General features: G+C 38.9%; 1 protein-coding gene across 7 annotated transcripts in view; it reads left to right on the top strand.

The window, feature by feature from the left end:
• Positions 1-19974, top strand: part of OCRL (OCRL inositol polyphosphate-5-phosphatase) — a 64142-nt gene that overhangs the window by 19269 nt on the left and 24899 nt on the right. For 6 of the 7 annotated variants that reach the window (XM_073879170.1, XM_025852514.2, XM_025852513.2 and 3 more), the window contains 11 exons: positions 1293-1331; positions 9683-9793; positions 10210-10299; positions 10970-11090; positions 11181-11342; positions 12801-12902; positions 13902-14016; positions 15323-15439; positions 15542-15729; positions 17753-17864; positions 19199-19308. In XM_073879170.1, the coding sequence (XP_073735271.1) occupies positions 11002-11090; positions 11181-11342; positions 12801-12902; positions 13902-14016; positions 15323-15439; positions 15542-15729; positions 17753-17864; positions 19199-19308 (995 nt within the window). In that variant the 5' untranslated portion in view covers positions 1293-1331; positions 9683-9793; positions 10210-10299; positions 10970-11001. The remainder of the gene's footprint in view (positions 1-1292; positions 1332-9682; positions 9794-10209; positions 10300-10969; positions 11091-11180; positions 11343-12800; positions 12903-13901; positions 14017-15322; positions 15440-15541; positions 15730-17752; positions 17865-19198; positions 19309-19974) is intronic. The other variant, XM_073879165.1, reaches the window with a different exon arrangement.

The raw sequence follows: 19974 nt of genomic DNA, 5'->3' as shown, positions 1-19974 counted from the left end.
TCCTGATCCTAGGTATAAATTGTAGCCTGAAGGTCAAGAGCTTAAAAGTATTCTCTGATCCTAAACGGGGCAGAGGCAGAGGAAATGAGATCACTGGGAAGTTTTCAGAGACAAAATCTCAGTTAAGAAAGTAATTCATCTCTGGGCCTTTGGGGTCATTTCCTTGGCTTTTTTTTTATTTTAGATTTTTAAAAATTTATTCATTTTTAGAGAGTGGGGGGAGGACGAGAGGAGGAGGGAGCCCCACGCATGGAGCCCATGGAGCCGGATGGAGACGGATGCAGATGTGGGGCTCTATCCCATGACCCTGAGATCATGACCTGAACTGAAATCAAGAGTTGGACACTCAACCAACTGAGCCACCCAGGTGCCCCTTGGCTTTCTATAAGAAATATCTAGGGGCGGGGCGCCTAGGTGGCTCAGTCATTAAGCATCTGCCTTTGGCTGAGGTCATGATGCCAGGGTGCTGGGATCGAGCCCTACATCAGGCTCCCTGCTCTGCGGGAAGCCTGTTTCTCCCTCTCACACCCCCCTGCTTGTGTTCCCTCTCTTGCTGTCTCTCTCTCTCTGTCAAATAAATAAATAAAATCTTTAAAAAAAAAAAAGAATTATCTAGGGGCACCTGGCTGTCTCAGTCAGTAGAACGTGATTCTTGATCTCGGTGTTATAAGTTTGAACCCCACGTTGAGTGTAGAGATTACTTAAAAATAAAATCTTTTTAAAAAAAAGAATTAACGGGCACCTGGGTGGCTCAGATGGTTAAGCGTCTGCCTTCGGCTCAGGTCATGATCCCAGAGTCCTGGGATCGAGTCCCACATCAGGCTCCTTGCTCCTTGGGAGCCTGCTTCTCCCTCTGCCTCTTTCTCTCTCTCTCTCTCTGTCTCTCATGAATAAATAAATAAAATCTTAAAAAAATAAAAAAAGAATTAACTAAGTGACACAGATTATATTAAATCAGTATGTTATAGTTGAGGGGAATTAAATTCACCTTCACTTGAATTAACATGTTTATATTGCCTATTATTGTCGTTCCTTGATTTGCTTTGAGGTATTCCATTTGGTTATTCAGTTTAGTTTTCTTTTAGTTGAATTGCTCATTATATTTAGAACCTAGTGCTTCCAAAATCCATTTTTAAAAATGCTAAACAAAAAAGCAAAGGATTTTAAAAATGTTTTCTAAGACCTAGGAGTGGTGACTGCGAGAAGCAGTTATTTACTTAGGCGTAGACTTCTTTTAGTTGTAATGAATGATTTTCTCTTCCCTGATCCTGTTCTTTCTTCTTTTCCCTCAGAAGCAGAAGAAACTCTTTTGATTGATATAGCTTCAAACAGTGAGTACCATTCTGAATGGAATTTATTTTCATTCAACATATATTTAATTGAATGCCCACTAAGACCCCTTTTTTGGCACATTTTAATTTTACTATCTTATCCTGTGTTCTTCGTTTTCTTAAGGCAGCCATACAAGTTAACTTTGCCCCCTAAAAACATTTAGTCTAAACATAAGAAAAAGTAGGTGGCTGGCAGGAATCTTTAAAAAGTTGAAGATGTGATCTGCTTCTCTAATGCTGAACTTCTTTGAGCCATCAGTATTTTTACCATTAGTGGTTTAATGCTGTTATATTTTAAAATTTTTTCTCAACTCGCTTTTTATTTTTACATATTAAATCATAATGTTTTCCTTTATTCGTGATATTATTTTGGGAGGCTATAGAGTCCCTCTTGTACTGGGGATACCTTGCTTGTCTCGGGCTACCTCTTTTTCCTTAAAATAATTTTGGTCTTTTATTTAAGCTCCATCCCCTCAAGGCATCCTTTTATCAGAAAGAACATGGTCTTCTTTCTCACTGTTTCAGTTTTCTTATTTTTATCTGTTTGAAGCAAATCATCATTGACTTTCTGTGCAAGCTGTTCTCTGTTTATCATCTAGTTGTACTGTGTTATGGGGAGAAGAAAATGGGCACTTGAAAGCTACCTTGACGACTCAGTGGTTGCTACGGAAAAGAGTTTGTGAGCACATGAATGTAAATCAAACCGGTTGCCTTATCTCTTGCTTGAGTCCTTGGATGAGTGGGGTTTAGCCCTTAGCTTAGGGCTATGGGTTATACATAGTTTTGTTTAGAGACGGTCCCTGTCCTTGCCACCATTAATTTGTATTGAACAGTTTAGATAGGCTTTTTCTGATTTGGGTTTTATTATTCTTTTCTTTGGTCATGGATTTTAGAAGTCTTAAGGGTTGATTCTGAAAAGCTAAATAAACCTAGCTGCTGATTTCTGCAGGTATCCAAGAGAGCAAATAACTTACTATCTATGTCTTATTGTGCTTAGAAAGGAGAAGGCAGAAACAACACTAAAAAAGAAAAATTTGAGCAAAGGCAGTTCAGTAGACTGACATTGCTGTCGAAATAAAATGCCAGAACGTCCTGTTCTTGCTGTAGAAATAGATATTTGATCCAAAGCTGAAAAGTTAAACTGAGCTGTGCCTTTTTTCTTATAAACACCTATTTAGGGCATTAGTTCCTTTGGCTTCTCCTACATAGAAATTAGCCACATGTTGCTTTATCCAGAGTTCGAGTTACTGGATCATAGCAGGGTAATAGTTCAGTAACCCCTTGAATAAAATCCTTTGTTATTTCTGCCCATTTAGTAGTATTTGCAGTGAAACCAGATTTTATCTTGATCCTTGGGCTTCATACACAAACCTTTAGAACATATAGTATGTTGCAGGAGGGAGGCCCTGGGTTTGTTAGGCAAGCCTGATTTTAATGTAAATATGTGTTTTCCCATTGTCTGGATGTTGATATTACACATTTTTTAAAATATTTTTTCTGATTATTGAGGTAATTATATCTTCATTATATATAATTTAGAAAATTCAGAAAAGTTTGAAGTATCAAATTAAAATTATGTTCTTGCAATCTAGAGATCACCACTATAGTTAACATTGTTAGGTATCTCCTTCCAGCCTTTTATTTATGTTTTTATATGACTGGAATCTTTATATGTAGTTTTTGTGCTGCATTTTTGTTTAACATTATATTTCCATGTCATTTAAAATTATTTAAAAACATGATTTTTAATGACTAGTATTTCACCATAGGTATGTGCCAAATTTTAATAAATTAAGTCCTTTATAAAATTAAGACACTATCAAGGAACATGGTCCTAACTAATAGTTACTGAGTTTTAGATATTTATCTTTTATCCAGCCACTTTATAGAAATATATTTAAAATTTTGGGGGGTGCTGTTTATTTTGTTTTTTGGTTTTGATAGACAGCCCTGGTCATCTGCAAATAATAATTTTGTCTCTTTTCTAGTACCTATAACTCTTAGTTTTGCTTCATGTCTCATTACACCAATGAGAATTTTAAGACCAATATTAAATAATGATGATAATCCTTGTTTAGCTCCTATTTTCAGTAAGAATGCCTCAGGTGGTGCTTCATTATTGAGGACATGATTGCCTGTTGATTTGATAGGGTTTTTTAAAAAGTATATTAAGAAACTGCATTTATTTCAAGTTTATGTGGTTTTTAAAATCATAAATGTATATTGAATTTTATCAGATGTCTTTACACTATTTAAAGAGATGGTTATATTATTATTCCTTATTTGACCTATTGATGGACTGTATTATACTAATTTCCTAATATTAAATCCTCCCTTATTTATTCATTATTTAACAAATATTTGTTGAGTGCCTTCTGTTTGCCAGGCACTGTTCTAAGTGCTGCAGAATCAGTAGAGAACAACATAGATAAGATTGTTGCTCCTGCTGTTGTTCTTGCTTCTGTGCTGTTTAGTACTAGATGCCTATAATCCATTAATTCATTCTATAAAATATGAATATCTTTTATGTGCTAGGCACTGTGCTAGGCTCTAGAGGTATATCAGAAAGCAATATAGTCAGGTTATATCATCAGTCAGTATAGGAAACAGACTTTGAACTGATAAGTGTAAATACTTACATAGTTGCAGTTTTGATAAATGCTATCAAGGAGAAATACAAAGAGTTTATAAGAGGGTTAACTAAATTAGGTGACATGGTCAGGGAAGGCCTCTTTTTTTTTTAAAAAAAGATTTTATTTATTTGACAGAGACACAGCGAGAGAGGGAACACAAGCAGGGGGAGAGGGAGAAGCAGGCTTCCTGCTGAGCAGGGAGCCCGATGTGGGGCTCAATCCCAGGACCCTGGGATCATGACCTGAGCGAAGGCAGATGCTTAATGACTGAGCCACCCAGGCACCCAGGGAAGGCCTCTTTAAATGACATTTATTTTTTATTTTTTTTTAAGATTTTATTTATTTATTTGAGAGAGAGAGAATGAGAGATAGAGAGCATGAGAGGGAAGAGGGTCAGAGGAAGAAGCAGACTCCCTGCTGAGCAGGGAGCCCGATGCAGGACTTGATCCCGGGACTCCAGGATCATGACCTGAGCCGAAGGCAGTCGCTTAACCAACAGAGCCACCCAGGCGCCCTTTAAATGACATTTAAATTGAGACCAGAGGGGCTAAGGAAGAGAGGGGTAAAAATGGAGAGAAAAGTATGCCAGGTAAAAAGAACTACATGTGTAAAGGCCCCAAATTGGGGAAGTAGCTTGACACTTTATTTGAAATGAAAGAAGGCCAGGGTGATTGGAACAAGGCATAGGCATCAAGTTAGGATGGGCTAAGGCCGGATCCAGTAAGATCTTGTAAGCCATGTTAAGGAATCTGGATTTTTACATTTAAAAAATGGGAAGAATATGAAGGATTTTATGCCAGGGTGTCATCATTTGCATGAAAGCCAGTTAGGAGGCTGTTTCAGGAGTTTAAGCTTGAGGGGCACCTGGGTGGCTCAGTCATTTGGGTGTCTGACCCTTGATTTTGGCTCAGGTTGTGATCTCAGGGTCGTGGGATCTGGCTGACTGGGCTTTGTGCTCAGCGGGGAGTCTGCTGGAGATTCTCTCCCTCTCCCTCTGTCCCTCCTCCTTTCCCCCCACCCCGGCTTATGCACACACTCTCTCTAAAATAAATAAATCTTGGGGCACCTGTGTGGCTCAGTTGGTTAAGTGTCTGCCTTCAGCTCAGGTCATGATCTAGGATCCTGGGATGGGGCCCCGCATTGGGGGGGTCCTTGCTCAGCAGGGAGCCTGCTTCTCCCCCTCTGCCTGCTGGTCCTCCTGCTTGTGTGTGTGCGCTCTCTCTGTCAAATAAATAAATAAAATCTTAAAACCTTTTTTTTCTTTTCAAAAAAAGTTTAAGCTAGAGAATATGAGTATGGTGGCAGTATAAATGGAGAGAAGTGGACAGATTTGATCAATGTTTTTGGAGGTTAAATCAACAGAGGTCGGTTTGGGCATAGGTAGTGAGTTGAAGAGAAGTGTCAGGGATGACTCTTAGGTTACTAGCATGAATGTGGATGATGGTACCATTTGCAAAAATAAGAACATTGCAGAAGGAATGAGTTTTCCTTTGAGGGGGGTCGTGAATTCAGTTTTAGCTATGTGTAGTTTTGAGATTTCTTTGAGACATTTGAGTGTAGATGATAAATTGACAGTTGAATGTATGCATCTGAAGCTCAGAAGAAAGGTCTGGGCCACTAGCACATAGATGGTATTTGAAACCATGAGAGATGATGTGATTGGAAATAGAGCCATGCTATCAGATGTGGTAGTACTAGTTACATGTGCCTGTTTAAATTAATTAGAAATAAAATTGGAAGTTCAGTTCTTGAGTCACACTAGTCACATTTCAAGTACTCATTAGCCACATGTAGTTATTGGTTACTATATTGGACAGTGCTGATACCAAGTGAGAAAAAGCTTTTAGATTGAACTCTAAGGAGCCCTGCTTTTTTAAAGGTTAGATAGAGGAGGAGATACCTCAAAGGGCACTAAAAAAAAATTAGTGACCAAAAAGAGGCAAACTAGATGAGTATAGTATCATAGAAGGCTTCAGAAAAGATTATTCAAGAACTGGTCAACTATTGATTTCTGCTGATAGGTCTAATAAGATGACTGAAGAGGATCTATTGGAGTTAGCAATTTGGAGGTTATTGGTGACCTTAACAAAGATATTTTAGAAGGGTTGTGGGAGCAAAAGTCATATTGGGGTGGATTAACAAGAGAAATGGGAGGTGAGAAGTGACTGGTGGCTCAGTCAGTTAAGCGTCTGTCTTTGGCTCATACCATGATGCTGGTGTCTTGGGATTGAGTCCCTCCCACATCGGGCTCCCTGCTCATCAGGGAGCCTGCTTCTCCCTCTGCCTGATGCTCTCCCTGCTTGTTCTCTCTCTCTCTCTGATAAATAAACAAATAAAATATTTTTAAAAAAAGCTCTACTGTGGAGGGGAATGTAGAGATGGACTGGAGTTGGAGGGAAATATGAGGTCTAGGAAGGTTTTTTGTTTTTAAAATAGGGAGGATTTAGAACACAATTTAATGCTAATGGGAAGGAGCCTGTGAAAGAGGGAGGTTAAAGATATTGGGGGGAGGTGTCGGGAATGATTGTGAGTGTAAAGTTCCTGAGAGAATTGGAGGGGTTATAATTCAAAGAGAAGGTGTCCTTTGATAGGAGGACTCCTCTTCCTTAGAAGGGAAAGGAGACGTTCCATGTGATGGCTTCCATTTTCTCTGAAGCATGAGGTGAAGCAATCCACTTGGAATGCGAGGGTTTGAGAAGAGGGGATCCAGAAGTTAAGGATAAATGAGGAGGTATGAAATGGTTGTTCTAGGTAGTAGTGGGAGACTAGTTGACTGTGGAAACTTAGATGACTTCCTATCATAGAGGGCCCAGTTGAGGTTAGCAATCATTTTATAATAATAGGGTGTGTGTGTGTGTGTGTGTGTGTGTGTGTGTGTGTGTGTGTGTGTGTTTACTCCCTCTGGAGTAAGGCAGTTAGTTGGGTTTCTCAGGGTTGAAAGTTAACCACATAGGTGCTGTGGAGGAACAGGGTGATAGGCAGTTCTGGGCTTTTGCAACAGAGTTTAATGATGACATCTGTTTGACAAAATAGGAAGTGAGCACCGCGTGAGCAAATGGATACTAAGAAAGTAGAGGGATCAATCGGCTGGAGGTTCCCATATGAGCAAGTAAGCTGGAAGTAACAGGTCAGAATGGGATATTTGAATTAGAGATTTATGAGGTGATGGTTTCTGTGATGAAAAGGTTCAGAATATAACTGAGGGAAATCCCAGTAGGGACTGAAGGAGTAGGTGGCTGAGATGGTGGGCCAAGGTCATTGGATGAGGAAGCTGAAGATGTTGATTGTGTTTTCTGCACTAATTTGTAAGGGACCTAAATTTAAGGCAAGAGTTTGCATGGAGAGGAAGTCATATGAGTCAGGTATTGAATACTGGATTCAGACGTTTTTGGGAGGATGGTACATGATCTCATAGAGGGAGGAGGGAAGGAAAGAAGTTGGTATAACCCAATGGGTGAACCTAAAAGGAAAAAGGATTTGTCTTGAGGGAGAACAAGAAGGAATGGTCTGGAGATGGCGTTAGGACAAATAAGGACACCAGTCTTAAATTCCATAGGGTGTGAGAGACCATAAACAGCATCCAGGGACCAGCCACTTCACAGGTGACTCTTTGATTTTCAATTTGGATACACATTAGAATCACTAGGGGAGTATTTTAAAAACTAGCAGTGCCTGAGCCTCACCCCCTGAGATTCTGCTTCATTGGGCTGGGGTGGGACCCAAATGTCTATTTTCTAAAAATGTCTCTGGTAATTCTAATACACCAATAGTTGAGAATTACTGAAAGATGCAGGGAATGTTCAGAGGAGAAATTTGAGGATATAGGAGTGTTTGTTGATCACAAAGAAGCTAGGGGGTTTTGGGAGGAAGAGTAGTAGAAGGTTGGGTCATGGGGTAATTTGTTCTCTTTCCCACACAACATGGTGAGAGAGTATCCAGTGTTATTTTGTAAGCAATTTCTGGAATTTTCTGTTAAATGAGTCAGTGTATTTTTTATATTTGCTAAGATTATCATATATCTTTCAAGGATTGTGGGAGAGAGAGATTGTGTTCTTGTTTAAGTTTCTATCAGATAGAGGGCGCCTGGGTGGTTCAGATGGTTAAGCTTCTGCCTTTGGCTCTCATGATCCCAGGGTCCTGGGATCCAGTCCCACATCAGGCAGGCTCCTGCTTTTCCCTCTGCCTCTCTGTCTCTGTCTCTGTCTCTCATGAATAAATAAATACAATCTTAAAAAAAAGTTTCTATCAGATAGAAACTGATCTTTTAATTTTCTTCTAGTTTTTATATAAAGTATCTGAGAAAGGGAGGACTGCTTGTACCCAGAGGAGGTTTTCCCTGTATCTTCAAGGCTGTGATAATTGACAGCCTTTATTCACGCCCTTTGTTTTTTTCTTCTCCTTATGGTAACACCCTCACTAATTTTCTTATCTGTGGTCCACTTGAGTGCCTTCTTTTTCACATTTTTCTCTGTTTTTTATCTCTTTTCTTCTAATTGCTAAATCTATGAAGATAGAAACATAAGGAAATGCAAAGGCAAGAGAGATTCAGAAGTGGATTTCCAACATAAGAAACTAGGATTTCATTTCATTTTCTCATCTCTGTCATTTACAAGTGTGAGGGAGTCTGTTTCAACAGTCGTTTATTAAATGCCTTCTCTGTAAAGTCTGACAGGTTCAACAGTCGTCTATTAAATGCTTCTCTGTCTGTACAGTAACCAATCATCCTGGTTTGCCTGGGACTTTCCCAGTCTTCACTTTGAAAGTCCCGAGTCCTGAGAAGCCCTTCGGTCCCAGACAACCCTAGGAGATCATTGAAAGTGTTGTGTTGGATTACCTGTATGTGCAGTCTGCCTCTTCTCTCAAGGAACTTATGGTTTCCAGGGGCATGAGAAAGCAATATATGTACTAAATCAGTTAAAGTAAGAATATAAACAAGTACATAGGTTTCTTGGATCACCATATCCAGACAGTTGATACATAGATAACTAGGGCGTCAGAAAAAGGGAGACAGTATGTTTGTTATATACATCAGAAACTAATGTCCTAGATCACTTTGCTGCTCATTATACTGTTTTCCAGTATAATGGAAATGCTTGAACTGGACCACTCCTAGTCATAGGTCATGATATTGCTTTCGTACATTTATTCAAGACATGCATTTTTTACTTGAGGTAATGAGGTGTAGGTGCTTCTTTTCAGAATAATTCAAACCAATTCCACTATTCTTTTCTTTTTAAATTAGTTTGTAAATTCAATTGCCTAGGTACAGTCTATACCTAGGAGCAAACCATCTTATTTTCTTTATTCCCTTTATGCTTCAAATACTCTAACTACATAATCTGGATTTGAAATGGTAGAAATTTCCAGCTGGGAGTTGGGAGGAGGGTGGTTGGGGAAGTGATCTTTCATTAGCATTTGGTTCCTGCATTGACATTGGGGAGATAGAACATAGGAGAACTGATTTTAGTATGTTTTATATCACTATAATTGGGCTGCTCATTGACACAGTTCATCAGCCCTTTAGATTTCCCTCCCTGTATTGTCCCCCCAACCCACCCACCAAATCCCCTGATCCTATAGACATGTTTCCTACATTAGAGGTCTTAGAATATTTGTGATCTGGACCTTCTCCTGTTAAACTGATAAGTTGAGAGTGTGACCCTGAGAAAGCGTGTATTCTTCCATAGCTGTATGTGTGTGGATTTCACTTCTTTTTAGGTGGCTGCAAAATTCGGATTCAGGGGGACCGGACCAGAGAGCGGCGCTTTGAAATCCCTGATGAGGAACACTGTTTGAAGTTCCTCTCAGAGGTCCTTGCTGCTCAGGAAGGTAACTCAAGACTCAGCAGTTTTCTTTCTGCTCTTTGAATGGCAGTGAAATTCTGACATGCTGATGCAGAGGCTAGCGGCCATTAGCAAAGTACCTCACAACTTCAGTCTTTAGTGCTGATTTTTCTGCTTTCAGGAACAAACCCAGGGTTAGGTTAGGGAACAAGTCTATTCAGCTGTAAGGACACTGAGCCATTTTTCAGTGTCACAGCATGGACAGTTTCCTGAAGACTATAATCCTCCTTCTGTTCCCAGATGATCCCAGAGCTGCCCTCATTCTCTTCGTCTCTTCCTTTACACTTAAGAATGCTGCTGGCCCCTGCATTTGAGGAGTGCTGAGGGAAAGGCTTTTGGTTATGGTAAATCCCACTCAGTGAAGCGCTCCCCTGTTTCTTACCATGACTCTTATCTCTCTAGCTCAGTCACACATTCTTGTTCCAGAGCAAAAGGACTCATCTAGCTGGTATCAGAAATTAGACACTAAGGACAAGCCGCCTGTTTTTTCAGGTACTGAAAAGATTCTCTTTTGCCTGGTTGCTATGATCATTGCAAAGTAAATAGATTTTATCTGGACAGATAAGATAATGTGGATTAATGTCAATCCCAGACACCTTCTGCTATGGAGTGGTTTTACTGAGTCCATGCCCACTGACTAATGTTCATTCCTGATCCTTTCTGTGGCATGTTAGCTCCTCAGGAGCCTGCTTAGCAGTGTGGTAAAAATTGCAGGCTCCAGGGCCAAACTGCTTGGGTTTAAATCCCAGTTCTATGACTTGCTAGTTATGTATGACCTTGGTCAAGTTACTCAACAATGCTGAGCTTCCATTTCTTTTTCTGTAACTTGGAAAGATTTCTAATAGTACTGGCTTCATGAGGTCTTTATGATGATTAAAGGAGATAATGATATAATCCCTTATATCAAATAGGCATTATGCTAAGTTTTTAATAAATGTTAGCTGTTACTATTCAGATTCCAAATTAATGTAACTTGCTATTGTTCTAGTTTGTATGTCAAGTCCTTCAGGGTATCCTTATGGTACCTTTCTGTTTGGTAATGCCATTGAGCATATAGTGATCAAATTAAAACCACTGATCAAATCAAAGCTGTGTCTATCCTGGATAAATTGGATGTTATCTTTATTTTTCCCCCTTTGACTCTGGGTTCTATGTACTTCAGGGCTTCTTGGATTTGAGGATAATTTTTCATCTATGAATTTGGACAAGAAAATTAATTCACAAAATCATCCTACAGGGATTCATCGGGAACCCCCACCCCCACCCCCTTCAGTGAATAGAATGTAAGTCCTGTGTCAAAACATATTTCCCATTTAGGAGACTTTTTTTTATTATAGGCAGTTTCACTTTTGAAATTCTCATTGATTTGCTAGGCTTCCACGCGACAAAGAAGCTTCTAACAAGGAACAGCCCAAAGTGACCAACACCATGCGGAAACTCTTTGTACCAAATACCCAGGCTGGGCAGCGGGAGGGTCTCATCAAACATATCCTGGCAAAGCGAGAGAAAGAATATGTCAACATTCAGAATTTCAGGTTAGTCTCTCTTCTACTTACTGAGGTATGGCATACAATGGCTGTTTGTTATTTAAGGTATTGGTTTAATTAGCTTAATTAAGAATCAAAGCATAATAAAAGGAAAGGTCAGCTGGCTCAAGCCCCTGTCTCTGTATCAGTCAATAACATACATGAACAAAATAACACAAATGCTACAATTTCCCTTGGATTTTCTAACTACTAATGATACTATGTCTGCTAATGGTTCTAACCACTCAGAACCAAATCAAGTTCCCATGTACTAGAGGATTATCCCCTAGCACATTCTGTAAGCAAGTGTGTTTATCTTTCTGGCCTGCTGAATTTTTTCTCACCAATATTTGAAGATTAATGTCTGCCATAAGCTTAACTTACTTACTTTGGTAAGTTAACTACAGAAAATTTCACCCAGTCCTCTTGATTGAGAGGTCTGTCTTGGATTCTTTCCTCTGTATCATATTTTTCATTTCACATTTACTTATTGGTATCTTTTCTGGACCTAGTGTGTGTGATGTGGCATGGCGTATATTCTCGTGTGCAAAGCAGTAACACTTCTCTTTGTTTGTGAACAACACGTACCCTTAATAGTCCAAGATTCTGGTCCCATCTGCTATCCCAGTATGCCTCATTTGTTCTAATTCAATTATAACCACATCCCTATGCTAAAACCTGTAGTTTCTCATATTCCCCATGATGCTTATTTTTGTATGTAAACAGTTAAGACAGTTACGAGTTTTCCCTTCTGCTTTCCCCCTTAATACTGTATCTGCCTCAACAGAATTTCCTACACAGATGTCCTTGTAATCCTTCGGGAAGTGAGTTTTTGGATTCAACTACAGCTCCTTACAGAACAGTTATCCACATTAGGTGTATTTACAGCATGAAGATACCTTTTTCCCATCTACAAGCTCTCCCTTCAAGTATAAGTTTGGGTGGAGTTTAATTGAAAGGAAATGTGGTAGAGCAATTAACTTTGTATTTTTTAAATAGCGACTTAGTTCCTTTCTATGGGTTCATCTAATGTAAACTTTAGAGAATTAAGCCCACTGCCTTTGTGTTTTATGTGTGAGAGGTGTTTCTTATGTGTATAGCAAAACATTTTGAGAAATTATGTTGGCTTATTGTGAACATACCCTTGTATGTTCTACGACTTGCTAGTTATGTATGACCTTGGTCAAGTTACTCAACAATGCTGAGCTTCCATTTCTTTTTCTGTAACATGGAAAGATTTCTGATAGTTCTGGCTTCATGGGGTCTTTATGATGATTAAAGGAGATAATGATATAATCCCTTATATCAAATAGGCATTATGCTAAGTCTTTAATAAATGTTAGCTGTTACTATTCAGATTCCAAATTAATGTAACTTGCTCTCATCACTTGTATAAAAGTGATGAGAGAACTTCATTGGTTCATACTTGACCTTCATTTTCAAATAATTTTTGGTATTGTGTATTAGATTTTTTGTTGGAACGTGGAACGTGAATGGCCAGTCCCCAGATAGTGAGTTGGAACCTTGGCTGAACTGTGATTCAAATCCTCCTGATATCTACTGCATTGGGTAAAGAACACATCTGGAATTTCCTTTTGGCTATATGTTTGGTATTAGTTTCCATGACATTTTGCCCTCCTTTTTCTTTTTTAACTATTTGGTAAAAATTCACTATAGACTATATGTGAGAATTAACTTGTAGGTCAAATTTATGAGATAAGAAAGGAATGATACCTGAAATGGTGAAAAGAAACATCTAGTCCTTTCAAAATGCAAAGAAAACTGCATTCTTTTTTTTTTAAGATTTTATTTATTTATTCATGAGAGATAGAGAGAGAGAGAGAGAGAGAGAGAGAGGCAGAGGGAGAAGCAGGCTCCCAAGGAGCAGGGAGCCTGATGTGGGACTCGATCCCAGGACTCTGGGATCATGACCTGAGCCGAAGGCAGACGCTTAACCATCTGAGCCACCCAGGCGCCCAAGAAAACTGCATTCTTAATAGAAACAGACTTGAGGTCAATTCCAACAGTGACTATTCCTAGGATATATAAACAGCACTCCACTGTTATCCCTTGTGGAGGTTTTTTTTGTTTGTTTTTTGTTTATGTTTTGCATAGTCTGCATATACTTTTTTAAGAAGAGATTTATTATTTGAAAGAGAGCGAGCGAGAGAGAGTGCATAAGCAGGGGGAGGGGCAGGGAGAGGAGAAGGGAGAGGGAGAATCTTCGAGCAGGCTCTCCACTGAGCAGGGATCCCAGGACCCTGAGATCATGACCTGAACTGAAATCAAGAGTCAGCTGCTCAACCGACTGAGCCACCCAGGTGCCTGCCCCCTTTTATAAGATTTATTTTGCATAGCCTCTGCATATACTTATAGAGGGTCTTTTGAAAAAGAAAGCTGCTTGTCCTTACTGATCACCTGGGTCAATAGAGCAGTTCTCAAAAAATTTATCTCTTTCCCCATTCTCTTTTCATCTAATGTCTCAGAAAATGGGAAAGGAGGTAGACAGAGATAATTATGGGATATGTATGGATCTCACGTCTTCTTGTTTGTTTCTTTTTTTTTCAGATTCCAAGAGCTGGACTTGAGCACAGAAGCCTTTTTCTACTTTGAATCTGTGAAAGAACAAGAGTGGTCCATGGCTGTGGAGAGGGGTTTGCATTCTAAAGCCAAGTATAAGAAAGTAAACTGCATTTGATTTTCTTTTTAAATATACAACTAAATAGAACTCCCTATTCTGTTATCTATAACTTGTTCCAAAAGGATGGTTTAATTGACTTCTTCCCTGTGTGTAATACTGCAATAGGGCAGACTAATCCTTTACACCTATTTTTCTAGAAAAAAGTTTTCCTAAGCTTTCTGAGCCTATATTTTCATTGCTTAGGTAGCTTTAGGAGAAAAGAAGAATTTTATTCTCAGAATGATAATTAGCTTAAAATAATTACTTATAAGGTAACAGTAAAAGTTTAAGATCAGAATTGTTCACTGACATGATCAGAACTGGATACTTTACAGAAAAGTAGTTTGAAGTATGTGGGTGCATAGGGTATGCTGTGGAATCAGCAAGAAGTGTTATAGAATTTAAATGAGTTCTAAAATTTGTTGTAAATCAAAAGTAGAGTTGACTTTAGCAAGGTGGGCCAATTTGTTGTTCTTTAGAAAGCATATAGAAGCTACCAGAAGAGTTATTTTAATTACATGGCTACCATAGTAAGCCCTTTAAAAGCAGTCATCTGAACATTTTTCATTTACTTCTTCTAACAGTTGATAATAGGTAATAAAAATCCTGAGGGTGTTACTCCTGTCATATAGGTCACTGACTAACACATATTTCAGTTGTATTTCTAGCTCTAGTTCTCAGACTTAAAATAATCAAAGTAAAAAAGATTGCTATTTTACAAATTTTAATTTCTTTTTTTTTTAAAGATTTTATTTATTTATTGGACAGAGAGAGACAGCGAGAGCAGGAACACAAGCAGGGGGAGTGGGAGAGGGAGAAGCAGGCTTCCTGCTGAGCAGGGAGCCTGATGTGGGACTCGATCCCAGGACCCTGGGATCATGACCTGAGCCGAAGGCAGACGCTTAACGACTGAGCCACCCAGGCGCCCCAAATTTTAATTTCTTAAGAAATTGGAAATCAGAAACTAGGAAGGAGAAGTGAAAGGAACAAACTGGGATAGGGGTTTTTTATTTGATTTTTTAATACTATCTACTCCTGGTAGGTTTACAAGTGATTAAAATAATGGATCCTAGAGCTGAGTGTACTTGATGTCCCTGAAGACTTTTAACTCCTATTGGTCAGAGTCAGATAAGAGCTTCCCCAGAGAAATTTTGTTTCCTTTGTATGGGGTCCACTGGGAAATTAGAGAATTTGGATTCAGATTTGAGCATCATTAATATCTTCTTGGTCGAAAATTAGTTGTGGGACTAGGTGTATGGCAAAGAGTGGTATTAACATGAACCTTTTTCTAACTCCCTGGAACTCGTAGGTTCAACTAGTCCGCCTTGTTGGGATGATGCTGCTCATATTTGCTAGAAAGGACCAGTGGCGCTATATCCGTGATGTTGCTACAGAAACAGTTGGAACTGGAATCATGGGGAAAATGGTGAGTTACTTTGGAAATGAGCTTGATTATTATTTATGTCCATGTGAAGTTTAACTGCTAGTTGTGTCTTTCTACTAACTGAATAATTACTCTTGCTTATAGGGAAACAAAGGTGGGGTAGCTGTGAGATTTGTATTTCACAACACTACCTTTTGCATTGTCAATTCCCATCTGGCTGCCCACGTGGAGGACTTTGAGAGAAGGAATCAAGATTATAAGGACATCTGTGCACGCATGAGTTTTGTGGTCCCAAATCAGACCCTCCCACAGCTGAACATTATGAAACACGAGTGAGTGGTTAAATCTTTGGCCTTTGAATAGTGGGGCTGAGAAGAGATTAAACGGATAGGAAACTGTGAAGAGTGAAGGATTACCATTTAGGGATTGGGGTCACAAAGAAGAGAGGGTTTTTGAGGAATAGCAGATTCATTGAGGCAGAGAAATCAGATTTGCTATCGAAGGTAGGATTAGTTCTGTTAGTGGCCTTGTAAGAATAATGCTGGAGGTGTCTGTCAGCTGGAGTCAGTTTTTATTGTTTTTTATTATAAAATAGAGATGTTTATTGTAAATGTAATAAAAGATAAAACTAAAAGTAGAAATCACTGTGCTTTCCCTAGCCAGTCTCTCAGAGGAAACTGTTAGTAACATTTCACTGTGTATCCTGGAACTATGCTGTCCATTGTGACAGCCAGTAGCCATAAGTGGCTATTGGACACTTGAAAGTAGCTAGACCAAATTGAGATGTGCTGTAAGCATAAGCTGTACATTGGATTTCAGAGACTTAGTAGGAAAAATGTAAAATATCTCAGTTTTTCAATATTGATTATGTGTTGAAATGATAATCTGGATATATTGAGTTAAATGAAATTTATTGTTATTTTTACTTGTTTCTTATACTTTTTAAATGCAGCTACTAAAAAATTTAAAATTATATCTGTGACATGCATTTTATTTCCTTTGTTCTAGACCTTTCTCTCTATATGTACAAACACATGCACACTTATTATATAGGACTATATTGTCCTATTATTGTGGGTCTCTTTCCAGGCCAGTGTGTATATGTGTGTGTGTGTGTATTACCTGTATTCATGTATACATTATAATGTATACATTGTATATATTATGTGTATATATAGATTTACATATTAGCTATATGAATATAGATATATATTCTTAGTGACTGAATCATTAAGAATAGGGGCAATGGAGATGTAGACAACAATGGATTGATAGGGTAACATGAGAGAAAGGTTCGTGGAGAATAGGACTTAATAAGGATACAAGCAGAAATCAGTTGAGGGATGGATTGGGTGGTAGAAAATGATTAGTTGTCAAGAAATTAATAATGGTAATTGAAATTCTGAGAGAGTGGTTTGAGATGGGGATTAGTAGGAAAAAAAAGATAATTTGGATATTAGAATCAGTAGAGTAGGGTAATTGAGGAAAGAGTAGGGAAGGGTAGTGATATTGGCCTGTTTCCATATTGTCTCAATTAGGATCATACACAGTTCTGTATCATGGTAGTTAAGTCAAGGCCTTGACATTAATAAAAAGTTGCCCTGAAATTCCTTACATTTATTTCCTCAGAATTCCAGAAATTTCATGTTGCATTTAAGATTGGCAAAGAGACCTATTCAGGACTTGATAGCTCACAAGGAGAATCCCTTTTAGTGTAGTAATTTCAGGGTCTGCCCTATGGGGGCTCTCAGCACATCTGGGGGCCTGTTACCGTGATTGGGAGCCTGAGACTCCTGTGGCAAGCCAGTCTCCTCCCTGCCTGGAACTTGGACTGTGGATCTGGGGCAGGGATGGGCAGATTGGCTATAGTGGAGAGCCGTGGACCTACTTTTGCTAGGATCCTGACTGGGAGAGCTGTCATTCAGACCACACAGACCTTAGTGGAGAGCCTGCAGAATGTCAGGGCTCAGAGAGGCAGAAAATGTTCAGATTCTCTTCTCTTGGAGACCTGGCAGGCAGCCAGACAAAATTTTGGCACTAGTCCAGCAAGTAAACTACATGCTTCTTTTAGGCAGTTAACTCCTTGGCTTCTGAATCGCACACATAACACTGTATTTCCCTATCTTTGTTCTTCGTGTATGGAGTGCCTATCTTCCCACCTATTTGGTAATCCCTGGTCCTTCACAGGTGTTGGGAGTACTTCACTCCAAAGGATAAGTTACAGCTTAAACCCTTTGTCTAAGGTAGTGATAAATGAATCCTTATCAATAATCTACCTAGTTTTCTTTTCTCCATTTTCTCTGACTTCTTATGCTAATTATTGCTACTCTTGTTCATGTATTTCTTGATCTTCAGTGTTGTCATCTGGTTGGGAGATTTGAACTATAGACTTTGTATGCCTGATGCCAATGAAGTGAAGAGTCTTATTAACAAGAATGACCTTCAGAGACTCTTGAAATTTGACCAGGTGAGTAAATTTTCATGTTATAGGTATATAAGTGGCAGATAAAATTGTTAGGTTTATGAGATACGTGTGTGGCAGGTGTGTCTTACTCTAGGAATAGATGGAAAGGTCTCATTGTCCTGGGGAAACAGTGTGACTAGTGATGCAGCGAATACACACAAGGTTTATAGTGCTTTATTAAGTGCTTGGATAGGAACAGGGGAGAGAAAAAGTAAATATAACATTTGTTCATTGTCTTTATCAAGAAGAGATTTGAGAGATTTATATAAATAAGTTGGAGAATGGGTGGGGTTAACTGGAGAGTACTTCCTGGAGGAAGTGGGCCTACAGCTATGTTGATGTGATTTGGCAGATGGAACAGGGAAAGTTGCTCTCTGATTACTTGGCAGGCTTAGCAGCAGTGTGGAGGTAAAAGAGGGAGGCCCTGTGAGGGGATTGGGAAGAACAGAAGAGAAGTTTGGGATAAATAACACAGACTGTGGTCTAATGGGAACTGATTGAGAAGTTGGGGCTATCTGGCTTATAGATGTTAAAACCTGTGGGAAAAGCATTGATTCAGTAACATTTATATAAAACTTGATATTCAGGAACCTAGTTTTCTGTAAATTTGCCTTGGAACCTGGCACATGACTTGAATTTTTACTTCAGCTTATGGATACTGGTTGCTAAAAGTGAGTGTTTCTTATGGAGGGAAGAAAATGTTTCAACTTAATTTTAATGTCTTTAAATCCTTATGTAAGCCTTTTTGACCTTCAGACATAGTAAAAATTTAGGAGTTTTGCAGTTGAATGGTTTTTTATAGTGAGCCCTATTTGGCTGTATCTTTCTTCATATTGAAGTTGGCTGGTGGATTTCTTTGCATTTCTTCCTGTGTCATGCTTCCAAAGTGGGTACAGTCGGAATAAATTCTAAGTCTTATGTAATTCTGATAAAGTATTTGAGTAAGGATAACTTTCAGAATGATCTGTAACAATTCACTGAATTTGGCTTTTGGAGTTACACATTCAACATTTGTGTGTGGGGTTTTTTTTTTTTAATTAAAATTGTGCTAGATGGTTCCTGTCCAACTTCAGAAAACTTACGATTATTCATATTTCATTTTTCCATTTTCTGATGACTATTAGCAATAAGAAATTAGTGATGTGCTCATAATGAGCGTCCTACCTGTGGATGAGTTTAGATGCTATGGGAATGGCAAGATTTTAATTCACAAGGTACAGAAATTTTATTTATTAGTTGCAAAGGCTGTGGAACTAGATAATTAGAAATGGCTGATCAACCTGATTATCACTTGTTTTAAGATGGTGTTACCCTACTTATGTGATGCTTCTTTCTAGCTAAATATTCAACGCACGCAGAAAAAAGCTTTTGCTGACTTCACCGAAGGTGAAATCAAGTTTATCCCCACGTATAAGTATGACTCTAAAACAGACCGATGGGATTCCAGGTAAAGTAACAGGAACCTCCTCCTGGAGTGGGTTCAGGCCTGGTCTTATTTCTGTCCCTCTGTGTTGGTAAAGGGCTAGGAATTTTTTCAGTCATGCCAGAAGCAGATATAAAAACTTAATGGCTCAGTGCTATTACAGAAGAGTTTTTAATTCATGTGTACTCAAAGGTGAGCTTATCTTAAGAAAGTATTACTTCTGTGTCAGAGCTATTGAAGTTTTATGGGCTGCCTACAATGCCTTATTTCTGTCATCTAAACAGACTTGCTTAGATTTTAACGTTTCTGATTCCACTGCTATTTCCTTACTGATTGTCCTGTTCTGAATGTTTTTTTCCAAATTGTTTCTCAGCTCCTTAACTCAGAACCCCAGAAAGTGAGCCATGAAAAGTTCTTCCAGCACAGTGGTTCTCAGTCCTGACTACACATTAGAATCTCTTGGGGGACTTTTTAAAATACTGATGCTTGCCTCTGCAACTGCTAGAAAAAGCTAAGAGCTACTGTCTAGTTGGGGGGGGGGGCGCTTTGATTTCCTAATTACCCCCAGTAAAGCACCCCTGTCAGTATGTTCCTGGTAACTATTTGTCTTCTACCTACTGTCTCTTTGTTTCCTATGGTGTCCTAGCTGGCTGAGCCCAGAAGCTTGAAAGAGAAAGAAAATCCCTGGGC

The sequence above is a fragment of the Callorhinus ursinus genome, unplaced genomic scaffold, assembly GCF_003265705.2.
Source record: "Callorhinus ursinus isolate GAN/ISIS: 27379988/994484 unplaced genomic scaffold, GSC_fseal_2.0 scaffold33, whole genome shotgun sequence".
NCBI lineage: Eukaryota > Metazoa > Chordata > Mammalia > Carnivora > Otariidae > Callorhinus > Callorhinus ursinus.
Note: the sequence above shows the minus strand (reverse complement) of the source record. Positions and strands in the feature narration are given on the sequence as shown.